The 19,876-nt window shown below is 42.4% G+C and overlaps 1 protein-coding gene across 1 annotated transcript in view; it reads right to left on the bottom strand.

Annotated features, from left to right (window-relative positions):
- Window positions 1-19,381, bottom strand: part of KIAA1522 (KIAA1522 ortholog) — a 62,406-nt gene extending 43,025 nt beyond the window's left edge. Inside the window, exon 1 of the mRNA XM_056556556.1 lies at window positions 18,556-19,381. Within this exon, the coding sequence (XP_056412531.1) occupies window positions 18,556-18,730 (175 nt within the window). The 5' untranslated portion in view covers window positions 18,731-19,381. The remainder of the gene's footprint in view (window positions 1-18,555) is intronic.
- Between the last annotated feature and the right edge of the window lie 495 nt (window positions 19,382-19,876).

Below are 19,876 nucleotides of genomic sequence, written 5' to 3'. Positions count from 1 at the left end.
CGTACAGCAGTGGTCTCAAACCTGCGGACCTCCAGCTGTTGCAAAACTACAACTCCAAGCATGTCCGGACAGCCGTTAGCTGTCCGGGCATGCTGGGAGTTGTAGTTTTGCAACAACTGGAGGTCCGTAGGTTGGAGACCACTAGCGTACAGTGAGTTCCATCGCCGGCGGCCCCCAACAAAGAGGAGGAGGGCAGTGCTTGAAGGTGACATCTGTGAGTAGTACCCCGCTGGGCTGATCATTAATTGGGGGGAGCAGAAAGGTGTTGGCGGGTCACATGATTTTGGGGGGGGGGGGGGTCGCCGAACACCGCGCGCGGGTCACATGATTGTGTGGGGGGGGTGAAAATACCGTTATATACTGTGGAACCGCCGTAAGTTAAAAAAATACAGTGATACCCGCGTGATACACACATTTGGTCACACAGCCCAGCCCTACATGTAATGGGGCATTACATTTAATATGCTGAATGTCTCTTATGAAGCATGTAAGCACAACAAACTCTGTAGGGGTAGATTTATCATTTGTATTGTTTTTGAAGTCTGGTCTATCGGTTGAAGTTCTCTAGTGTATTTTTAGATGGTTGCAATTTATGAAATGTGATATTAATGGTGGTGGTGGTGCAGGGCCTAGATAAATTATTCTCTGCATTTTCTTTTATGTGTACTCTATAAAAAAAAGGCCCTACACTATGTGGAGCAACCGATGGGGTTTGTTCTAGGAGATTCCATAAAATACTGGCCAGTAAAGTATAGACCACAGACTATGCAGAACAATTTTAGTTAGTATTCACAACAATTATAGAAATCATTAAAACTGGATGGAGCAGTGTTGCGGTTCTCTACACAAAAGTTGGCGCCTGTACTTTTGTTTATGGGTTCCAGAGGTCAGTGATTTTTCAATAAAATGATGTGATGAAATACTCACACCACACAGGAACTTTCAGAACAATTGCTCTGTAAACTATGTGAAGTGAACATCTCTAAAGTTAGCATAACATCCTAAATAGATTTGTCCAAACCCTAAGAAAATGAGCATTTTAATGACAGATGCCATTACTAACAGTCCGAAACATACCTATTATTCCTATTATAGACATGGCGAGAGAGACCAAACCTGCTTGTGTATGACCTAGAAAATGGTTATTTAGTTTTTTAACAATAGAACACTTTTATGCACTTTTAATTATACCCCCGTTTGCCCCAGACAGAAGAGGTGCTGATGTGAATCAGAAGTTTACAGGGGCCTGGCATCAGCATTCTGGGCCTGAATTACATAGGGTTTCATTTTAATGGGCAGTTTACCTGCCTGGCGTACTTAGTCACCAGAGATATGACGCCAGGCATTTTAGCACAAAGTAAGTCCCGTCATACCAGATATTCAGAATAGAAAATGCATCTGATTTAGCAAACCAGGATTTAAGTGTTCAAGATAAATGTATTTTAAGTGTGGTTGAATTAGTACGGCAGACATCTTGTATAGCCTTTACTATGTTGAACAGTATAGTGAGGGACTTGCCCAATAGAGTCAAAGATGCTGCTTTCTATCTCCACACAAGAACTGGAATTGGAATACTTTAATATAAATTTATATAACAATATCCATCCATTTCTGGCCATAGTTTCCAGACACAACATAACTGTCCAAATCTGTCATCCCTTCAAGTAGGTTAGTTCAATCGCAGCAAGATCCAGTATGTCTAATGGATTTTACAGATTTAGGTTAATGGGTTTACTAAAGATTAGCATTTTGTGGAAAAAACATTGGTGTAAGATGCTTCAAATGGATTACAAGTAAAAGTGTTCTAAATACAGTTGGAGCTGTGGTGACTCTGTGCCATGCACCACAACCTATAGTACTTAGCAGTGGGTTCAGATTTCTACTATAATTTACAGCAATTTTCCGGGGTGAACATTAAATGTCACTGCAGCTGCCGCCCATGCACTTCATGTAGAAATCTATGCACAAATTTCTGCTATAGTTCACCCCAGTTACTTGTGTCCCCCATAGTAAATTTGCCAGGCTGTAGAGGCTTCACAGTTTTTATGCTAATCCCCACCCGCACCCCAGTTCCTTTAAAACGTTGTGAATGGGCTTTGCACAATAATATATTACTTGTTTACACCGACTAGCCTATCCAAAAAGAAAAACCACTACAAAGACCATAATATAAGAATTACTTATATCATCTTTATTAAAGTATATTCATGAAGTACAATAAAACAATATAAAACCACAAAGCCTGTGCGGCGAAACGCATTGGAGGGTACTGGGATATAGAGACCTATGCTGGATGTATGCACATTTTCTGCACTTTAAAATATATGCTGCTTTATTCTTAGCACTGAGGTTTTTCCTATAGCACTTTTATATTTGTATTTTGGCTCTTTTATCTATTATATGGGGTATCTGGGTGTGCTGTGTATTGCTAATTATTACCCATTATGTTTTACTATATGTTCCATGTGCATATACACACATCCAAATATCACCATTTTTTACTCTTTTGCTCATTGAATGGTTATAGTGCTTAGCAGGATCCCCTTCCCATTACCCACCTGTTCTTTTTTTTCCCCATGCTGTTTATGTGGTTTTATATTGTTTTATTGTATTTATGAATATACTTTTAATAAAGAGGATATAAGTAATTCTAATATGGTATTTGTAGTGGTTTTTCTTTTTTAGATAGGCTAATTGTATTAAGTTCCACTAGACCCTTGCATTATTGCTTTATATAACTGTGTCCTTCCACTTTGTTTGGTCATTATTATTTATGCCAACCCCTGGCATAAACATAATGATAAATTCCCCCATTGTGTCTTTTGCTCATCATCAGTTCTAGTACTACACTGTGAAATCTTGAACAATAGAGAAAAGAACTGTTCAAAATGTTTTCTACAGTGTCAGTGACGTCAAATATACAATGTTCTAGAAAATTCAGGGTACAGTCACAGCGGATTTATTGCAGAATGTTTTGCGACTTTTCCCTTCCTCAGAATGGCCTTGCTGAAAAACATGATCCTGCCGCAGAAACAACCCCAATCAGATGAATGGAAATGTTTTACAGCTGCAGAAACGTTGCCAACATATCTGCTGCGTGTGAAGCCCTTTTTGGGATACATTCTAGTTTATGATCATTTGCAGTTATCTTCAGCGTTCCCCTGCCTATCACTATCACATGATGGTTGCCATTGATAACATCTGTCTAAAATGACTGCTGAAATTTCTAAAAGGATATTTACTAAGAGCGGGGTTTTGCTTCAGTAAAATCTTGCTGGTTTTTTATTTGCAAGAGATGTAAGCCCTGTATGAAATCAGATTTCAACTACGACTAGTAAAGTTTAGTAAAATGGCAGGTACATGAGGCCATGCTCCCTTTCTATTAAGACCCCCCATTTATATGATATTTAGGAATGGTTTTTGAGGCTTTCTTGCATTTTGCACTTTTTTTTTTAAGATGTTTTTTTTTTACGCTTTCAACATTTTTATTGAAGGGTTTTATAATAAACAAAGTTAAAAAAAAAACATGTCATCAATGAAAACATCCAATGAGATACCATTTCACATAACACAAAATAATATATGTATATAAGGACGTATAAAGCATATATTTATGATTTACACATGGACCATAAACAAAGAATACATAAAGAGTTCCATGGTAAGCAATATAAAAAAATATATAAGAGCAGAATTGTAAGCCATATTTTGAAAGGTCTGAGTGTATGGTCACGTCTGAAGATAAAGATGTAATACAACTGAGTAAATGGTCAAGAGAAGATGGCATAGTACATTCCCAGGGGCGCCATATTGAGTTAAACAACAGTGATCTGCTAGAGGCACATATCCTTTCATAAGTGTCTGCGATTTGTATAATAGAAATCACTTCTTCCAATTGTAGCATGGTGGATAATTTTTGGTGACGAGTTAGAAACAAAATAAGATTTTTAAAAGAAGGGCTTATGAGATATACATCAGTGAATAGTAAAGCTAGATGAGGTGTTAAAGATATCTTCTATTGAAAACTGTTCTGTAGAATATTCTCAATTTTTGACCAGCAAATATGAATAAGTGGGCAAGACCAAAAATATATGATAAAGTGAACCCATATTACCACATTCTCTCCAGCATAAGGGACTAGTTTCAGGATAGATATTATGCATTTTATCTAGTTTAAAGTACCACAGCAATATGGTTTTTAGCGTTGCTTCAATGTGTGATGAGCATAAAAGTGATCTGTAGATCCATGTTCATTCTTAAAGGGGTATTCCGGGCAAAAACATTTTATCCCCTATCCACGCCACGCCCCCTCCATTCATGTGTATGGGAGGGGGCGTGATGGCCGTCACGCCGCCTTCCATAGACATGAATGGAGGGGGCGTGACATGACTTCACGTAACCAGTCCCGAAAACCCGGAAACTGGAGATGCAGCTCCCGCATAGAATGCGGGTACTGCGGGGGGTCCCAGCAGCGGGCCCTCAGCGATCAGACATCTTATCCCTTATCCTTTGGATAGGGGATAAAATGTTTTTGCCCAGAATACCCCTTTAAAGATTCCCAGATGTTTTTTGTACATTTTTTTCAGTTACAGCAATTGTTAACATGTAGTTTGCAAAGCAGACATTTTTGGGCTGTTTATATCCTGAAAAACAAGTGAAAAAATGACTTCTTCTTACATCCATATTAATAATGGCTATACAATTAAACTATATATCAAATGTGTTTTCTTTTTAAATGCATTCATTACAAATCCATTACATAAAATTGCATTTTTTGAGACCTAAAAGATCCTTGGGTGTTTTATGTTTTAAAATGAGTCTTTAAATACTGTGTGGTAAACACAGCCTTAGCCATTAATTTCACTCAATGTCCATATAAAAAGCAGGGAAGAAGGAGAGAAGCGCTCCATAGAATTGTATTGTTTGTACCCACGGGGAGAGTTTAAAATATAAATGTATTGCTCACCCTGGGTGGTTGTGTAGGTACATACACAACAATGCAAAGAGGCATATGTGGTAGATCGTCTGCTGCCCTCCGGGGTAGTATAGCAAAGAGATCTTTTGGCTTCAGAAGGACCTTCTGAAGCCAAAAGATCTCTTTCATATAAAAAGCAGGCCATGTATAGCCAGCAATATTCTAGATCTTTTCTAAAAATCCTTCAGAAAGTGTGTGATAAATATGTGCTCGTCAACTGGCATGGTAAACTATACAGCAATACTTGAGGTGGGAGAATTACTATGGACTTTGTAAGCAAAATAATCCATGCCAAGAGCCAGCTTGTCCAACAAGAACTTTTATATTGATATCAACAAGAAACAACCTAAAACTTAAGCAGTGAATTTCGAGACACGTTGGCTACCTGACTTGGGATTTGTCCAACCCTGCTATACAGTACTATATACTGGAAACGTGAAAGCACAATAGACATTTCCTGGATTAGAAGCAATGGGATTTACTTTTATTAGGAGACAGGTTTTGGGGGGATTTGTTCATACTTGTAGTTCCAGTGAAAACAATGCAGTCGATAAAAAGAACAGTTGAATTTTCACGAAGATCTTCACATGAGATTTCAGCATTGTGAAAGGGTTTTTATCAGTTTTACACAGACTGCAAAGTATCCTTAAAGTTTATGTTGTTGTCCCGTTCTATATAGTTATGTATTATAGGCTTCAGGGGTTGTTAAAGAATTTCTAACTGAAGGCAGGAAAACAGAAAAGAGGGAAAACTCTTGTCTACACCCTTTAGGCTTTATTAACAGCACGCTCCAACCATACAGGTGAGGGATACGTTACAAGAAACTATGCATTTTTCAGCATACATACTTTTAAAGATTTCTGTTTACTGGAAATAGGAGGATTTCACTTTATTTGTATGAGATATATTTTTTTTTTTATTTTTTTTTTTAGGCTAGGTTTGCATCACATTTGTGCCCTGCCTGGCATGGCTACACTGGTAAAATGTCAATGCATGGACATCCCATTTTGGCAGCTATGGCCCCTTATTAATTTCAATGTACACGAGTTTAGCCTCAGATTCAAAAGTGCTTCAATACAAAACTCATATACACTCAAATAAATTACGGAAATGTAGATACTAGCAGAAATGAATGGTCAGAACATGTTGGCACTCCATTTTGACAACATATCTCTGCCACAAAGGTCACAAACGTGATGTGCACAAACCCTTACATATTTTGGTTGTTGGCAATATATATATGTCAACTGTATTGTCCAAACATGCTGTGAACAGACACTATCGCAAAAAAATAAGTATAGCTAAGGTTAATTTTAAAAGTTTTTTTTTTGTTCCAGAGATGGTATATAAACATTATGAAACATGGCGATTTTTGTTTTTGTACGAAGAGTTCCTTTACTAGATACAGTAAAAGTAGTATAAGGTAGAAAGTAAGGGAAAATAAGTAAGACAGGAGAAGGAACCAAAATATCCAATAACAAAGTAATGGTTATGGTTAGATCAACATATATTAGACAGGTGGAATCTGCTCACATTTCTGTCATAAGCCTAGGGCTTTTTAACTACTTGATATATATATATATATATATATATATATATATATATATAGATATGATGCTATCTGTCAAGACCACTATTTTGTTATATTAGAATAGTAGGGGTTCAGGCCACTTAATCCTTGTGTTAACTGTGTGGTGTGACACCCGACTATTGCCCACAAAGCAATATATACCATGTTAAAATTTGACTAATGTTAGAAATTGGTAAACTGGAAGAAACAGGCACTGCTTGCAAATACTGTAAAAGGATGGCCATACTTGTGCTGATGCAGGCACTTCATCCTATCAGAAATAAGCACACAAGCATATATTCACAATTTCTGCTGTTATCATTGGCCACCTAGTGACATTGTGTATGTTATACAGCATGCAAATAATAAAGCAGGTGTAAAAAAACCACTGACACCTTTGTTATGAATGACGTGAACTCAGGAACCTGCATCTTTATATCCATTGCATACAATGAGGGTGTTTGTAACTATACAGTGGGGCAAAAAAGTATTTAGTCAGCCACCAATTGTGTAAGTTCTCCCACTTAAAAAGATGAGAGGCCTGTAATTTTCATCATAGGTATACCTCAACTATGAGAGACAGAATCACATTGTCAAATTATGGTGGAAAATAAGTATTTGGTCACCTACAAACAAGAAAGATTTCTGGCTCTCACAGACCTGTAACTTCTTTTTTAAGAGTCTCCTCTGTCCTCCACTCCTTACCTGTATTAATGGCACCTGTTTGAACTTGTTATCAGTATAAAAGACACCTGTCCAAAACCTCAAACAGTCACACTCCAAACTCCACTATGGCCAAGACCAAAGAGCTGTCGAAGGACACCAGAAACAAAATTGTACACGAATGGGAAGACTGAATCTGCAATAGGCAAGCAGCTTGGTGTGAAGAAATCAACTGTGGGAGCAATTATTAGAAAATGGGAGACATACAAGACCACTGATAATCTCCCTTGATCTGGGGCTCCACGCAAGATCTCACCCCGTGGTGTCAAAATGATCACAAGAACAGTGAGCAAAAATCCCAAAACCACATGGGGGGACCTAGTGAATGACCTGCAGAGAGCTGGGACCAAAGTAACAAAGGCTACCATCAGTAACACTCTACGCTGCCAGGGACTCAAATCATGCAGTGCCAGACGTGTCCCCCTGCTTAAGCCAGTACATGTCCGGGCCAGTCTGAAGTTTGTTAGAGAGCATTTGGATGATCCAGAAGAGGATTGGGAGAATGTCATATGGTCAGATGAAACCAAAGTAGAACTTTTTGGTAAAAACTCAACTCGTCATGTTTGGAGGAGAAAGAATGCTGAGTTGCATCCTAGAACACCATACCTACTGTGAAGCATGGGGATGGAAACATCATGTTTTGGTGCTGTTTTTCTGCTAAGGGACCAGGACGACTGATCCGTGTAAAGAAAAGAATGAATGGGGCCATGTATTGTAAGATTTTGAGTGAAAACCTCCTTCCATCAGCAAGGGCATTGAAGATGAAACATGGCTGGGTCTTTCAGCATGACAATGATCCCAAACACACCGCCCGGGCAATGAAGGAGTGGCTTTGTAAGAAGTATTTCAAGGTCCTGGAGTGGCCTAGCCAGTCTCCAGATCTCAACCCCATAGAAAACCTTTGGAGGGAGTTGAAAGTCCACGTTGCCCAGCGACAGACCCAAAACATCACTGCTCTAGAAGAGATCTGCATTAAGGAATGGGCCAAAATACCAGCAAGTGTGTGAAAATCTTGTGAAGACTTACAGAAAACATTTGACCTCTATAACAATGTATTGAGAGGAACTTTTGTAATTGACCAAATACTTATTTTTCACAATAATTTGCAAATAAATTCTTTAAAAATCAGACAATGTGATTTTATGGATATATTTTTTCTCATTATGTCTCTCATAGTTGAGATATACCTATCACAATTGCTGGCTGACTAAATACTTTTTTGTCCCACTGTAGAACAGCTACAAGCTGATTCACAAGGCAGGTAAGTTTGGCCCCATAAATTAAAAAACAGAAGACCTGGCATGCAGTTGTTTTTGTTAAGGATGGCACACTCTGCCATATAATCACTGTCAGATGTTCCAACATTATTACGTCAGTCTGTAGGTCACAAATAATGTGGTTTTGTCTGTCTTGCTTTCCTCTCCAAACCACAAACACAGCTGAGTCAGAAGGAGATAAACAGGAGCAATCGGAATGAAAAGTGCATGCCCTTGACCGCTGCACAAAGTGTAACCTGTATCTGATGGCACCCCATTACACTGGCTGATCATAACATCTTATAAGAAGGAATTCCTATGAAGAGTCTGTATCAAGCCACACAGGGCAGCGTCGTGCAGCCATAAACTGCCCCGAAATGAAGTGGCATAGTTTTCAAATTATTGTTAATGGCCACATGGTTTTGCAACTAAATAGAAATTTTAGCCAAAAAACCATGTGACTGTTAAGGGTTTGTTCACACGTACTGCATATGCGGTGGATTTTACATTAAAATCCACAGTAAACTTCTCTGCACCCAGTGCTGTGGATTTTCTGCTGTGCCCAGAGATTGTGAGAAGAATAAAGAAAACATTAAAACTCACTGATTACAGGATTTAACCCCTTAATGGTCTATTCACACGTACAGTATTCTGCACAGATTTAATGCACAGGATTTTCTGCTGCAGATTTCAATGTAAACTGACTGAACACAGCTCGAAATCCCCAAGCAGTTTTTCCTCCCTGCCTTCTAATAGCCATAATGATTTCAATTCTCCATTTAAGACCCATATGAGGGCTTGTTTTTTGCGCCACTAATTGTACTTTGTAATGAGAGCACTAATTTTACCACCAAATCTACGATAAAACAAAAAAATATTTATATTTGTGAGGAGAAAAAAAAAAAATGCCATTCTGCAAGTTTTAGGTGCTACTATTTCTACGCAGTGCACTTTTCGGTAAACATGTCACATTATCTTTATTCTGTAGAACTATACCATTACAGCAATAACCAATTTATGTAGGTTTTGTTTTATTTTACAACTTTATTTTCTGTACAAAAATGTATGTGCTTAAAATAGTCCCCTTCTGACCCCTATAACACTTATTTTTCTATATATGGGACTAAATAATTATTATTATTTATTATTGTTTTGCGCTATGATGTGTAGTTTTTAACGGTACCATTTTTTTCTTTGATGGGAATTTTTCATAACTTTATTTTTTTTTTTTCCAGTTATATGAAATGACCAAAATAAGCAATTGAGGCTTTGGTATTTTTTATTTTACATTTGTGCCATTGACCAGACGGTTTCATTAAAGGAGAACTCGAATAGAAAAATTGCCCATCATACACCCGGCAGTAAAAAAAATAAAGAGATACATACCTTCCTTAGCTCCCCCGCTGCCTCCGGTAACCCGCTTCGGTCTCCGCCGTGATCCTCTTCCTTGTTGCCGGTTGTCGGCGAGTCATACTGCACTCAGCCAATCACCGGCCGCAGCGAAGTCCCGAACGGCAGTGTGACGTTTTCGGCCCCGGGAGCAGGTGATGGTGTAGTAAAGAATTGTGTGCCTTGAAGCGTTCTCACACTGCCGCTCAGCCTATCGCCGGCCGAGTCGGGACTTCGCTGCGGCCGGTGATTGGCTGAGTGCAGTATGACTCGCCGACCACTGGCAACCAGGAAGAGGATCGCGGCGGAGGCCGGAGCCGGTTACCGGAGGCGCGAAGGAAGGTATGTATCTATTTATTTTTTTACTGCCGGGAGCATGACGGGAAATTTTCCTATTCCGGAGTTCTCCTTTAAAGAGGTACTCCACCCCTAGACATCTTATCCCCTATCCAAAGGACAGGGGATAAGATGTCTGATCGCAGGGGTCCCGCTGCTGGGGACCCCCGCGTTCTCAGTAGCGGCACCCCGCCGTCATCACAGAGGAAAATCTCTGTGCGTGATGATGGGGCGATACCGTCACGGCTCTGGCCCCTCTTGGCGTCACGCCCCGCCCCCTTAATGTAAGTCTATGGGAGGGGGCATGACGGCCGCAAAAAGGGGCCGAAGCACCTTTATCGCCCCGTCATCACGCACAGAGATTTTCCTCTCTGCTGTGATGACAGCAGGGTGCGGCTAAGGAGAATGCGGGGGTCCCTAGCGGCGGGACCCCCGCGATCAGACATCTTTTCCCCTATCCTTTGGATAGGGGATAAAATATCTAGGGGCGGAGTAATGTTATATTTTAATATTACAAACATATCGCTACCAAATGTTTTTCTTTTTTGTTTACATTATTTTATTTGAAAAAAGGGTGATTCAAATTTTTATTAGGGAAGGAGTTCATCCACATTTATTTTTTTGACATTTTATTTAGTTTTTTAGTCTCCATATGGGACTATTACATACAGTCTTCTAATTGAATACACTGAAAAATTCTGTGCCATAGAAGCGCATTTCTTGATCAGTGTTATTGGCGCTCTATTGCTACAGATTGCTGAGGCTGCCTGCAGTTAAGGAGTGTCGATTGGATGGAACAGAGCCATGTAGGAAGGTTTCATCTGTAATCTCAGCTGATTGAGACCCTACTATTTTGGGTTGGTGGTCCCTGAGCTAACCAGCAATAGATTGTTCCCATTTTAGGTGCCAAAATCAACTTTGAATGTAGCTTATAAAGTGTTAATACCTGGTATCAGCCCAATCGGCAATGTCCAGCATTAGCCGTGGGTTCTGATTGTATATGCTACGTTTTTAGCTGAAAGCTTGAGTGGCCATTAGCAATCAGCTTGTAAACCACACCAATTCATAGTAAGACCTAAATGTGGCCATGTCTTGGCTGCCTAGAAGATTCTCAGTGTGACCCTACCTAAATAATACTTGGATTTCAGGAAGTAGTGTTCACAACAGATTGGTCCGAATTTATAATGGACATCTTGTTTCCATATAGAAGTAGTAAATGGAGGCTCACAATGACTCCATCTTTGATTCAGATTATAACAGTCCATGTTTCAGTAACGTTTTGGACAAGCAATTTTTCACACTGGCAACCACTGAAAAATGAATCAAACGTACAGAATATTTTTGTTAGTCACTGTCTGGTTGTGGCCATTTAATGCGTGTGACAAAAGACTGCTTGTGAACATGATCATGTACAACTGAAATAGTGCTGGAAATATTGCTTGATGGTCTATACACTTGTACAGTATCCTGTGCATATCTGATGCGCAGGATTTGAAGCTGCAGATGTCAATGTAAACTAAATTGTTGAACTCTGCTTTAAATCCTGTGCACCAAATATGCGCAGGATACTGTACGTGTGCATACACCCTAAAGGTTTTAGTGGATATATGTTCCTCCATGGCAGACATGGACAATATGCTCAACCAAGAAGAAAAAAGTGTGCCGTTCTGGCTCACCAAAAAAAAGGGTGATGAATAAAAACTTTAAAACTTTAATAATCCATATAAAAAGCAAGGAAACGGCAAGTCACTATGAAAAGTGAAAAACGCTGACACGTTTCGGGCTGTGATACATGCCCTTAGACAATATGCTGTAGACCAGTGGTCTTCAACCTGCAGAGCTCCAGATGTTGCAAAACTACAACTCCCAGTATGCCCGGACAGCCAACGGCTGTCCGTGCATGCTGGGAGTTGGAGTTTTGCAACATCTGGAGCTCCGCAGGTTGAAGACCACTGCTGTAGACAGTAGGGATCAGATCAGTCCATGACTCCATCTGTCACATACTTCCTGCATATGACAAGTCAAATAGATGTTAGTATAATGTTACATTCCATGCTTTTATATAAGCTGTCGGTGCTTTTATTTTGCCTCCCCCTGTGATGTCACACCCGCTCCCTCTTTGACTGACATACAATGACAGATGTACTTTAAAAGGGGTTATCCAGGAAAAACATATATCTATATATATCAACTGGCTCCAGAAAGTTAAACAGATTTGTAAATTACTTGTATTAAAAAAATCTTAATCCTTTCAGTACTTATGAGCTGCTGAAGTTGAGTTGTTATTTTCTGTCTCAGTGCTCTCTGATGACACGTGTCTCGGGAACCGCCCAGTTTAGAAGCAAATCCCCATAGGAAACCTCTTCTATTCTGTGCAGTTCCCGAGACAAGCAGAGATGTCAGCAGAGAGCACTGTTGCCAGACAGAAAAGAACAACTCAACTTCAGTAGCTGATAATTATTGAAAGGATTAAGATTTTTTTTAATAGAAGTAATTTACAAATCTGTTTAACTTTCTGGAGCCAGTTGATATAAAAAAAATTTAAAAAAAAGATTTTTTCCTGGAATACCCCTTTAATGCCCAGTATGCCCTTACCTTATTTCCGTTTTCTATCTTAGGATAACTATGTTTATCCCAAGCATGCTTACGTTGACTTACAGTGGATTAAGAGGAGAGAGTTCCATTGTGGGTACGTCTTCCACTACTGTTCCCACTGCACTGACAGTGTCCCCTTTCTCCCTCTAACCCATAAGCCTTCTACTGCCCATAAGCCTTTTGTTCACACCACGGATTATGAATGGAATCGCCATTCTGGCGGCCGCCACCGCAATGCTTCGGTGGTAGGACCGCGCGGCACTGCGCCATCACCATTGACGGCTATGCAGTGTTCGCGGACTTCGTCTGCCGCTGAAATTCCGCAGTGTGAACGGGTCTCGCGGAAACCCATTCACACTGATGTTTATGTTCACAGCACGTAATTCCGTTCGGGGCATTCCGCGGGAATTACGTTGTTGTGAACATACCCTTATACAGGCAAAAAAATTATAATTTAAATCAACTGATGCCAGAAAGTTAAACAGATTTGTAAATTACTTCTATATATATATATATATATATATATATATATATATATATATATAAAAAATCTCAATCCTTCCAGTACTTATCAGCTGCTGTATGATCCACAGGAAGTTCTTTTATTTTTTCATTTCCTTTCTGTCTGACCACAGTGCTCTCTGCTGACACCTCTGTCTGTGTCAGGAACTGTCCAGAGGTCAAGTAGAAAGGAAATTAAAAAATTTAAGAACTTCCTGTGGATCATACAGCATTTGATAATCCTTCCAGTACTTAATTTTTTTTTTTTTAATAGAAGTAATTTACAAATCTCTTTCAGGCACCAGTTGATTTAAAAAAAATGTTTTCCAGTCGAGTACCCCTTTAAGATGTGTATAGAGGAGGAGGGGTCATATATAATACTACATGCACATGAAGTGGGATCCTCCGCAGCCTATCATCGTCGGAATACCTTCAGTGTCCTCCCAACGTATACCTCCAACAGAAGGCACTTTCACTGTTGTGAACATACGCCAAGATTTCATAACTGCGTGCACATTCCACATCAGTGATAGGATCAATAACCACAGTAACTTTCCACAGAACTGAAGGGTGTATGCTGTATATAGCACACGGTAACAATCTCTGACTTGCACATTGAAGATTTAGCTAAATATTAATGCAGTTATAGATTCCTTTTCATACTTTCCAGATTTTTGAGGCTATACGTTAAACCATTCTGCCGGGTGCCTCAGAACACTTCCCATTATGTCCAGTACCTACAGCACAACAATAGCTGGGAGCAGATGCTGACTGTTGCTAACCCCACCCAAGCCAACATATTGTGCTCGGTTTGGCATGTCACACCATCATTTTACAATCTCCGTACACACAATGGCAGATGAAAAACAACATGTTGTATCCAGTTCAGTGAAAAGAGCTGGAACAACCCCTGTAAACCCACATCCAGCTGTACGGATAACAGAACACATACTCCAGAGCTCTGTGACCTGTGATATCACAGATACACCCAGCATGTGGGACACAGCTCCGGGAAAATGGGTGTGTAACATATCCAGGAAGGAAAGTGACTCTACGTGGTGTTACAGAATATCCCATACAAGTTCCCATTTACAGGGCTGCCATATATGTTCACGTACTTGTGAGTGCAGAGCAGGGTTTCCACCCGGCCAGTATTTTTATATTATAAATACCGGCAATGCAATCCTCCAACTCCCGGAATGTTGCACCATATGCTATACCAGTGTTTCATAACCAGAGTGCCTCCAGCTGTTGCAAAACTACAACTCCCAGCATGCCCGGACAGCCGTTGGCTGTCCGGGCATGCTGGGAGTTGTAGTTTTGCAACAGCTGGAGGCACCCCTGGTTGGGAAACACGGACCTATACTATATACTACTATATAGTCCAACATAGTGCTGGGCGGTATACCGGTTCATACCTTATACCAAAAAAAATTTCCTGCACAATATGAATTTTTGCCCATACCGCAATACCGGTTGACCCGTGAGCGCTGTTCTGCTTTTCTTCTGCCCCCCCCCAATGAATTATCAGCTGTGCTGTCCCCACATGATGTCACCCGCAAGCGCTCCTCTGCTCATCCTCCCATGAGTTGCGGCCCGCCGGCGCTAGAAATCTGTACTGTACTACAAATAACGTTGCCCGGGCTGCAAAAATAAACAAAATATACTTTAACTCACCTTCCGACGTTCCCCGTTCCCGGCCTCACGGTCCCTCCACTGCGGTCCTGGGGATGGGAATGTCACAGAGCCGTCAGCCTATCACCGGCCGCAGCGATGTCCCACCTTGGCCACTCATAGGCTGAGCGCACTGTCATGTAAGGAGCAGGCTGGCTCCATACATGACAGTGTGCTCCGCCTATTACCGGCCGCAGCGATGTCCTGCCCAGGCCGATGATAAGCTGGCGGCTCTGTGACTTTCCCGTCCCAAGTAAACAGCAAGAGGGCCGCAGCGCAGGACAGTGAAGATGGTACCAGAGCAACGGGGGAACGTAGGCAGGTTAGTTAAAGTTTATTTTGTTTATTTTTGCAGCCCGGGAAACATTATTTGTAGTACAGTACAGATTTCTAGCGCCGGCGGCCCGCAAATCATAGGAGGATGAGCAGAGGAGCGATTGCGGTGACGATGATGTGGGGACAGCACAGCTGATAATTCATTGGGGGGGGGGTCCAACATGCTGGGAGCAACTCCCAAATTTAATAAACAATGCGAACAAAAAGTCCCATCAAATCAAAGATGGTTCCGTTAAAAACTACTGATCGGGGTGCAAAAAAAGAGCCCTCATACGTCACTGTATAAGGAGAAATAAAAAACAGTTATAGGGGTCAGAATAGGACAAAAATTTCCCCCGCACGTATGTATCCTGTGATGTCACGCATATATAATTATGCATGGCCGGTAATTTTTTTTTTTTTTGCAAGAAAGGTGGCAACCCTAGCACAGAGACACATGTACATATGAAGCAGCAGGATGTCTAGGTATGTTCTCTCCACAGTTGCTAGCACCCTCAGGCTATTTCATTGTGTTGACAGGAAAGTTCCATGACAGAACTAAATGCCATGAACTTCTGTGACCACTAGACGGTCACATAATAATGGCAGCACCCATTACTTAGTACGCCTTATACGGAGGAGGGATTTGTGCTTTTTATATGGAAGACGTCCTTTAAATGGGCACTGTCACCATCATTATTTTTTGATATGTTGTAATACTTATGTACTACAACATATCTCTAATATACTTCTATTATTTTTTGGGGGGCGGGTAAATTATTGTAATTTGCTCTTGAAATCTGGCCACTAGGGGTCTCCCTCCTAGTGGCCGGCTGCAAGCTGCTGTGATGTCACAGCTGAATTTGGACCGATCCCGGCCGGGCAATCAGTTCGAATTCAGTCAGCCTGCGTTCGCTCCCTGCCTGTCAATCAGACAGGCAGAAGAGAGTGCTGTGAACGCCGGGGCTGCGCGCATTGGCTCATTGGCCTCACGCACCGGCCATCCCCGCCCCTGGCATGGCATGTCTGTTATTATATACCAACCATTATAACAACTTTACCAGGTCTCGGCAGGCAAATCTTTCACAGCAGGTCCGGCGATGCTCCTATACTCCTCCTTCCTGGGTAGCACATGAACTGCTAAACAGGGAGGAGGAGACCCCGGAGCAGCCTGCTATGCTATTGGCCACTCATCTATGTGTGCTCCCGACAGGAGCGCAGTATAGAATAGGTGAGGGCGGAAGTCGGTGGCCAGCAGGCATCAGTGATGTCACGCCTGCTGGGGAAGTCTGCTTCCTGCTCGACCTCAGTGAGCAGGATTAGAGACAGCAATATAACACTTTAGATGGTAGGAAAATATTTTTAAAAGGCAGGGAGGGGGTGAGGGATAGATTAGCAATAGGTAGGGTCAGAAAAAAAAAAAATATATATATATATATATATATATATATAGATGGTGGGAGCTACTCTTTATAAATATGGTTATTCTGCTTTATCTCTGGCCACCAACATGGCCGCCTTCATTGCCCCATTGGCCTTTCTTAGATATATCACTTACCGGGAAAGCAGAGTGACAACCAAGATGGTGGTCAATACAGTCCCCGTCCTGAATGACAGATCGGCCTAGTTTTGCGGTAATACATCACCTGCTTCTACCTGGCGGTATAACTTTGCAAACTTGCCGTTATGGCAGATAAGTGAGAAATGGCTGAACAGATCGGTTACAACTGAAGACAAGTCAAGGACTTCCATCCACTGGAGACTGATCATTCAGAAACTCACTGCCTGCAGAAAAGAATGTACATCCAGCGATATGAAGCAGAGTCATATGAGCGCACAGAACATGTCTTGGCCCAACCTGCACAGTTGAATACAGGCGGCAGAACATGTACAAGCCTGAGTGTGGCCTGCATAGCCTTAGGTAGGCTAACTCCTGTTTCTCAGTAACACGAGTCGCTGATGTCGTGTAAGTAACATGCTACATTGAGGAAGGCATGATGGGAAGTCACACATACCCCCATTTATGAGTTGGCAATCTATACTTTCACTCTTAAAGGGGGTCTCAGGTTTAAATCTATATAGTAGGCAGAGTCTATTGAGGAGTAATCCGTGATGGATTTCACCCATTAAATAAGACATGACTCTGTAACCAATTTCTTGGAGGCTGTCGTAAGGCGAACATGTGACATCACTAGCCAAAAGTCTGGTGTTATGGTTTTTCAGGTTCCTCACAGCCCCTTAAAGAATTTGACGTCTGTTGCGGGTCTGTGCATATGATGTAGAGTACAGCACAGGCCGTATATGTGTCTATGGCATGCCTTGCATTATGCAGATTAGTCATTTAGTGTACTGAAATTCTCAACACATGCAACTATGTAACCAAGACTTTTCTAACAAAGAAACTTGTATAATGACGGCTGGCGCTCGGAATCCCAGGGTGGCGTTCCTATAAAGATCTGCTGCAACTTTCCCGGAGTGTGGCACATACTGGCCTTATACTATGCTGAAGAAAAACGGAGAAATTAGTATTTTAAGCAGGGACCAACTGTGCCAATGTGGGCTGCTTCTAGGGCACTGATACTTATCTGCTAAGTCACGGACACAGCTGGCAGAGGAGGCCATTTCCTTACTACCAAGTTACTTGCATTCTTGTTAGGAAAGTGATTGTGGACCTGATGCCAAGTTCTGCAGCCGGTACTCTACAGCAGTGGTCTTCAACCTGCGGACCTCCAGATGTTGCAAAACTACAACTCCCAGCATGCCCGGACAGCCAACGGCTGTCCGGGCATGCTGGGAGTTGTAGTTTTGCAACATCTGGAGGTCTGCAGGTTGAAGACCACTGCTCTACAGCGATGGCCTTCAGACTGGGGACCTCTAGCTAATGCCAGTCTTACCGCAGCAGTTTGGAGAGCCTGCTCTATAGAATATTATCATACAGAATAGTGGTCGGTACCCACTGCTGGCAGGCCTGGCACTGTCCCAGGGGTATGGCAGGCCTGGCACCATCCATGACTTCAGGATTCAATTGTCTCCTGTCAACATCCTGAGAAGTTCTAGAAATGTACATGACAGGAGATAGATATACAGGGTCACACATGGACGTGACAGCTTAGATTGGCACATAGAGTACCACTGAAGTGGGCATCATAGCAATGCACAGGTCCATATGGAAGCACAGGGATAAGGGCAGTTCACCATCTGTGCCCATCTCATACTCTCACCTTTGCCCTCCTGCGGTTTGACCTCTGGCTTTTTCTTCTTGCGCCCCCGTAGCCAGCTCAGTGCCCGCCGCAAAGTGCCAGGTTTGTGCTTCTTCTTCTTGGGCTCCAAAGCGCCCGGGTCTGGGGAAGGGGGTGCGGGGTCGTGGTCTGGGATGAGGGCGGTTTGGGTAGACATGGCTCACAAGGTGGGGGGCATGGTGCCACCAGGAATGCCAGGCTGCTTCATCTGGGGCACGGTAGAGATGCGGGCGGCTCCCTTCACTGGCTGCTAGACTCCACGTGCCCGGGCAGCGGTGTAATCCTCCGCGGAATGGCAGCAGCAGGTTACAGATGCCCCCCCAGTGTCCCGGGCTGTCTGACTTGTGTCTCCCCGCTGCCTCTCTGCGGGCTCCTCCTCCCAGCGCTTCCGCATTCCAGCCCCGGAGGCGGAGCCGGCACACCTGGGACACCGGGGACAGCAGGCCCCATCCCCGTCACAGCGCGGTCCCGGTGTACGGGTGGCTCCCTGTCATGGCACACTCTTCCCGCGGTCGCTCAGCCATTTTCATGTGGTGACCGAATCCCCCCTCATCCTCTCGGCTCTGCACTAGAGCCCATCGGCGACAGGTGCCCACTGCTGCGCCCCCTCTCGGTATTACCGCTACACCTGCTCACTGCGCGCTAAAGGATGGCAGCAGACGCTCATACACACATGCTGTCAATGGTTAGGCTGCGGTAAATTTGGAGTCACGTGTGCAGGACAGTGATACCCCGTAACCTTCAGTGTGTGCCCTGTATATACGTGTATGGGAAGTATAGCCAGGATAGGGCAATGTCCTATTAACCCATTGTGCCCCCGCTCCTCCCTCAGTAAACACCAGCCGTTGTCATAACATTGGGCTTGTCCTAAAAACGCTTCCAGCTACATGAGAGCAGCCTGAGAGAATAGCGCTATTGTGAGGAGCGGGAGGGCTGGTCACCGAGATACAGCTCCACAAGCAGGACACACTACACTGCCTGATGAGATATATACAGCTATATACACACACTACACTGCCTGATGAGATATATACAGCTATATACACACACTACACTGCATGATGAGATATATACAGCTATATACACACACTACACTGCCTGATGAGATATATACAGCTATATACACACACACACTACACTGCCTGATGAGATATATACAGCTATATACACACACACACACTACACTGCCTGATGAGATATATACAGCTATATACACACACTACACTGCCTGATGAGATATATACAGCTATATATACACACACACTACACTGCCTGATGAGATATATACAGCTATATACACACA

The sequence above is a fragment of the Hyla sarda genome, chromosome 2 (assembly GCF_029499605.1).
Source record: "Hyla sarda isolate aHylSar1 chromosome 2, aHylSar1.hap1, whole genome shotgun sequence".
Taxonomy (NCBI): Eukaryota; Metazoa; Chordata; class Amphibia; order Anura; family Hylidae; genus Hyla; species Hyla sarda.
The sequence above is the reverse complement of the archived record's forward strand: the minus strand, read 5'-3'. Positions and strand labels throughout refer to the sequence as shown.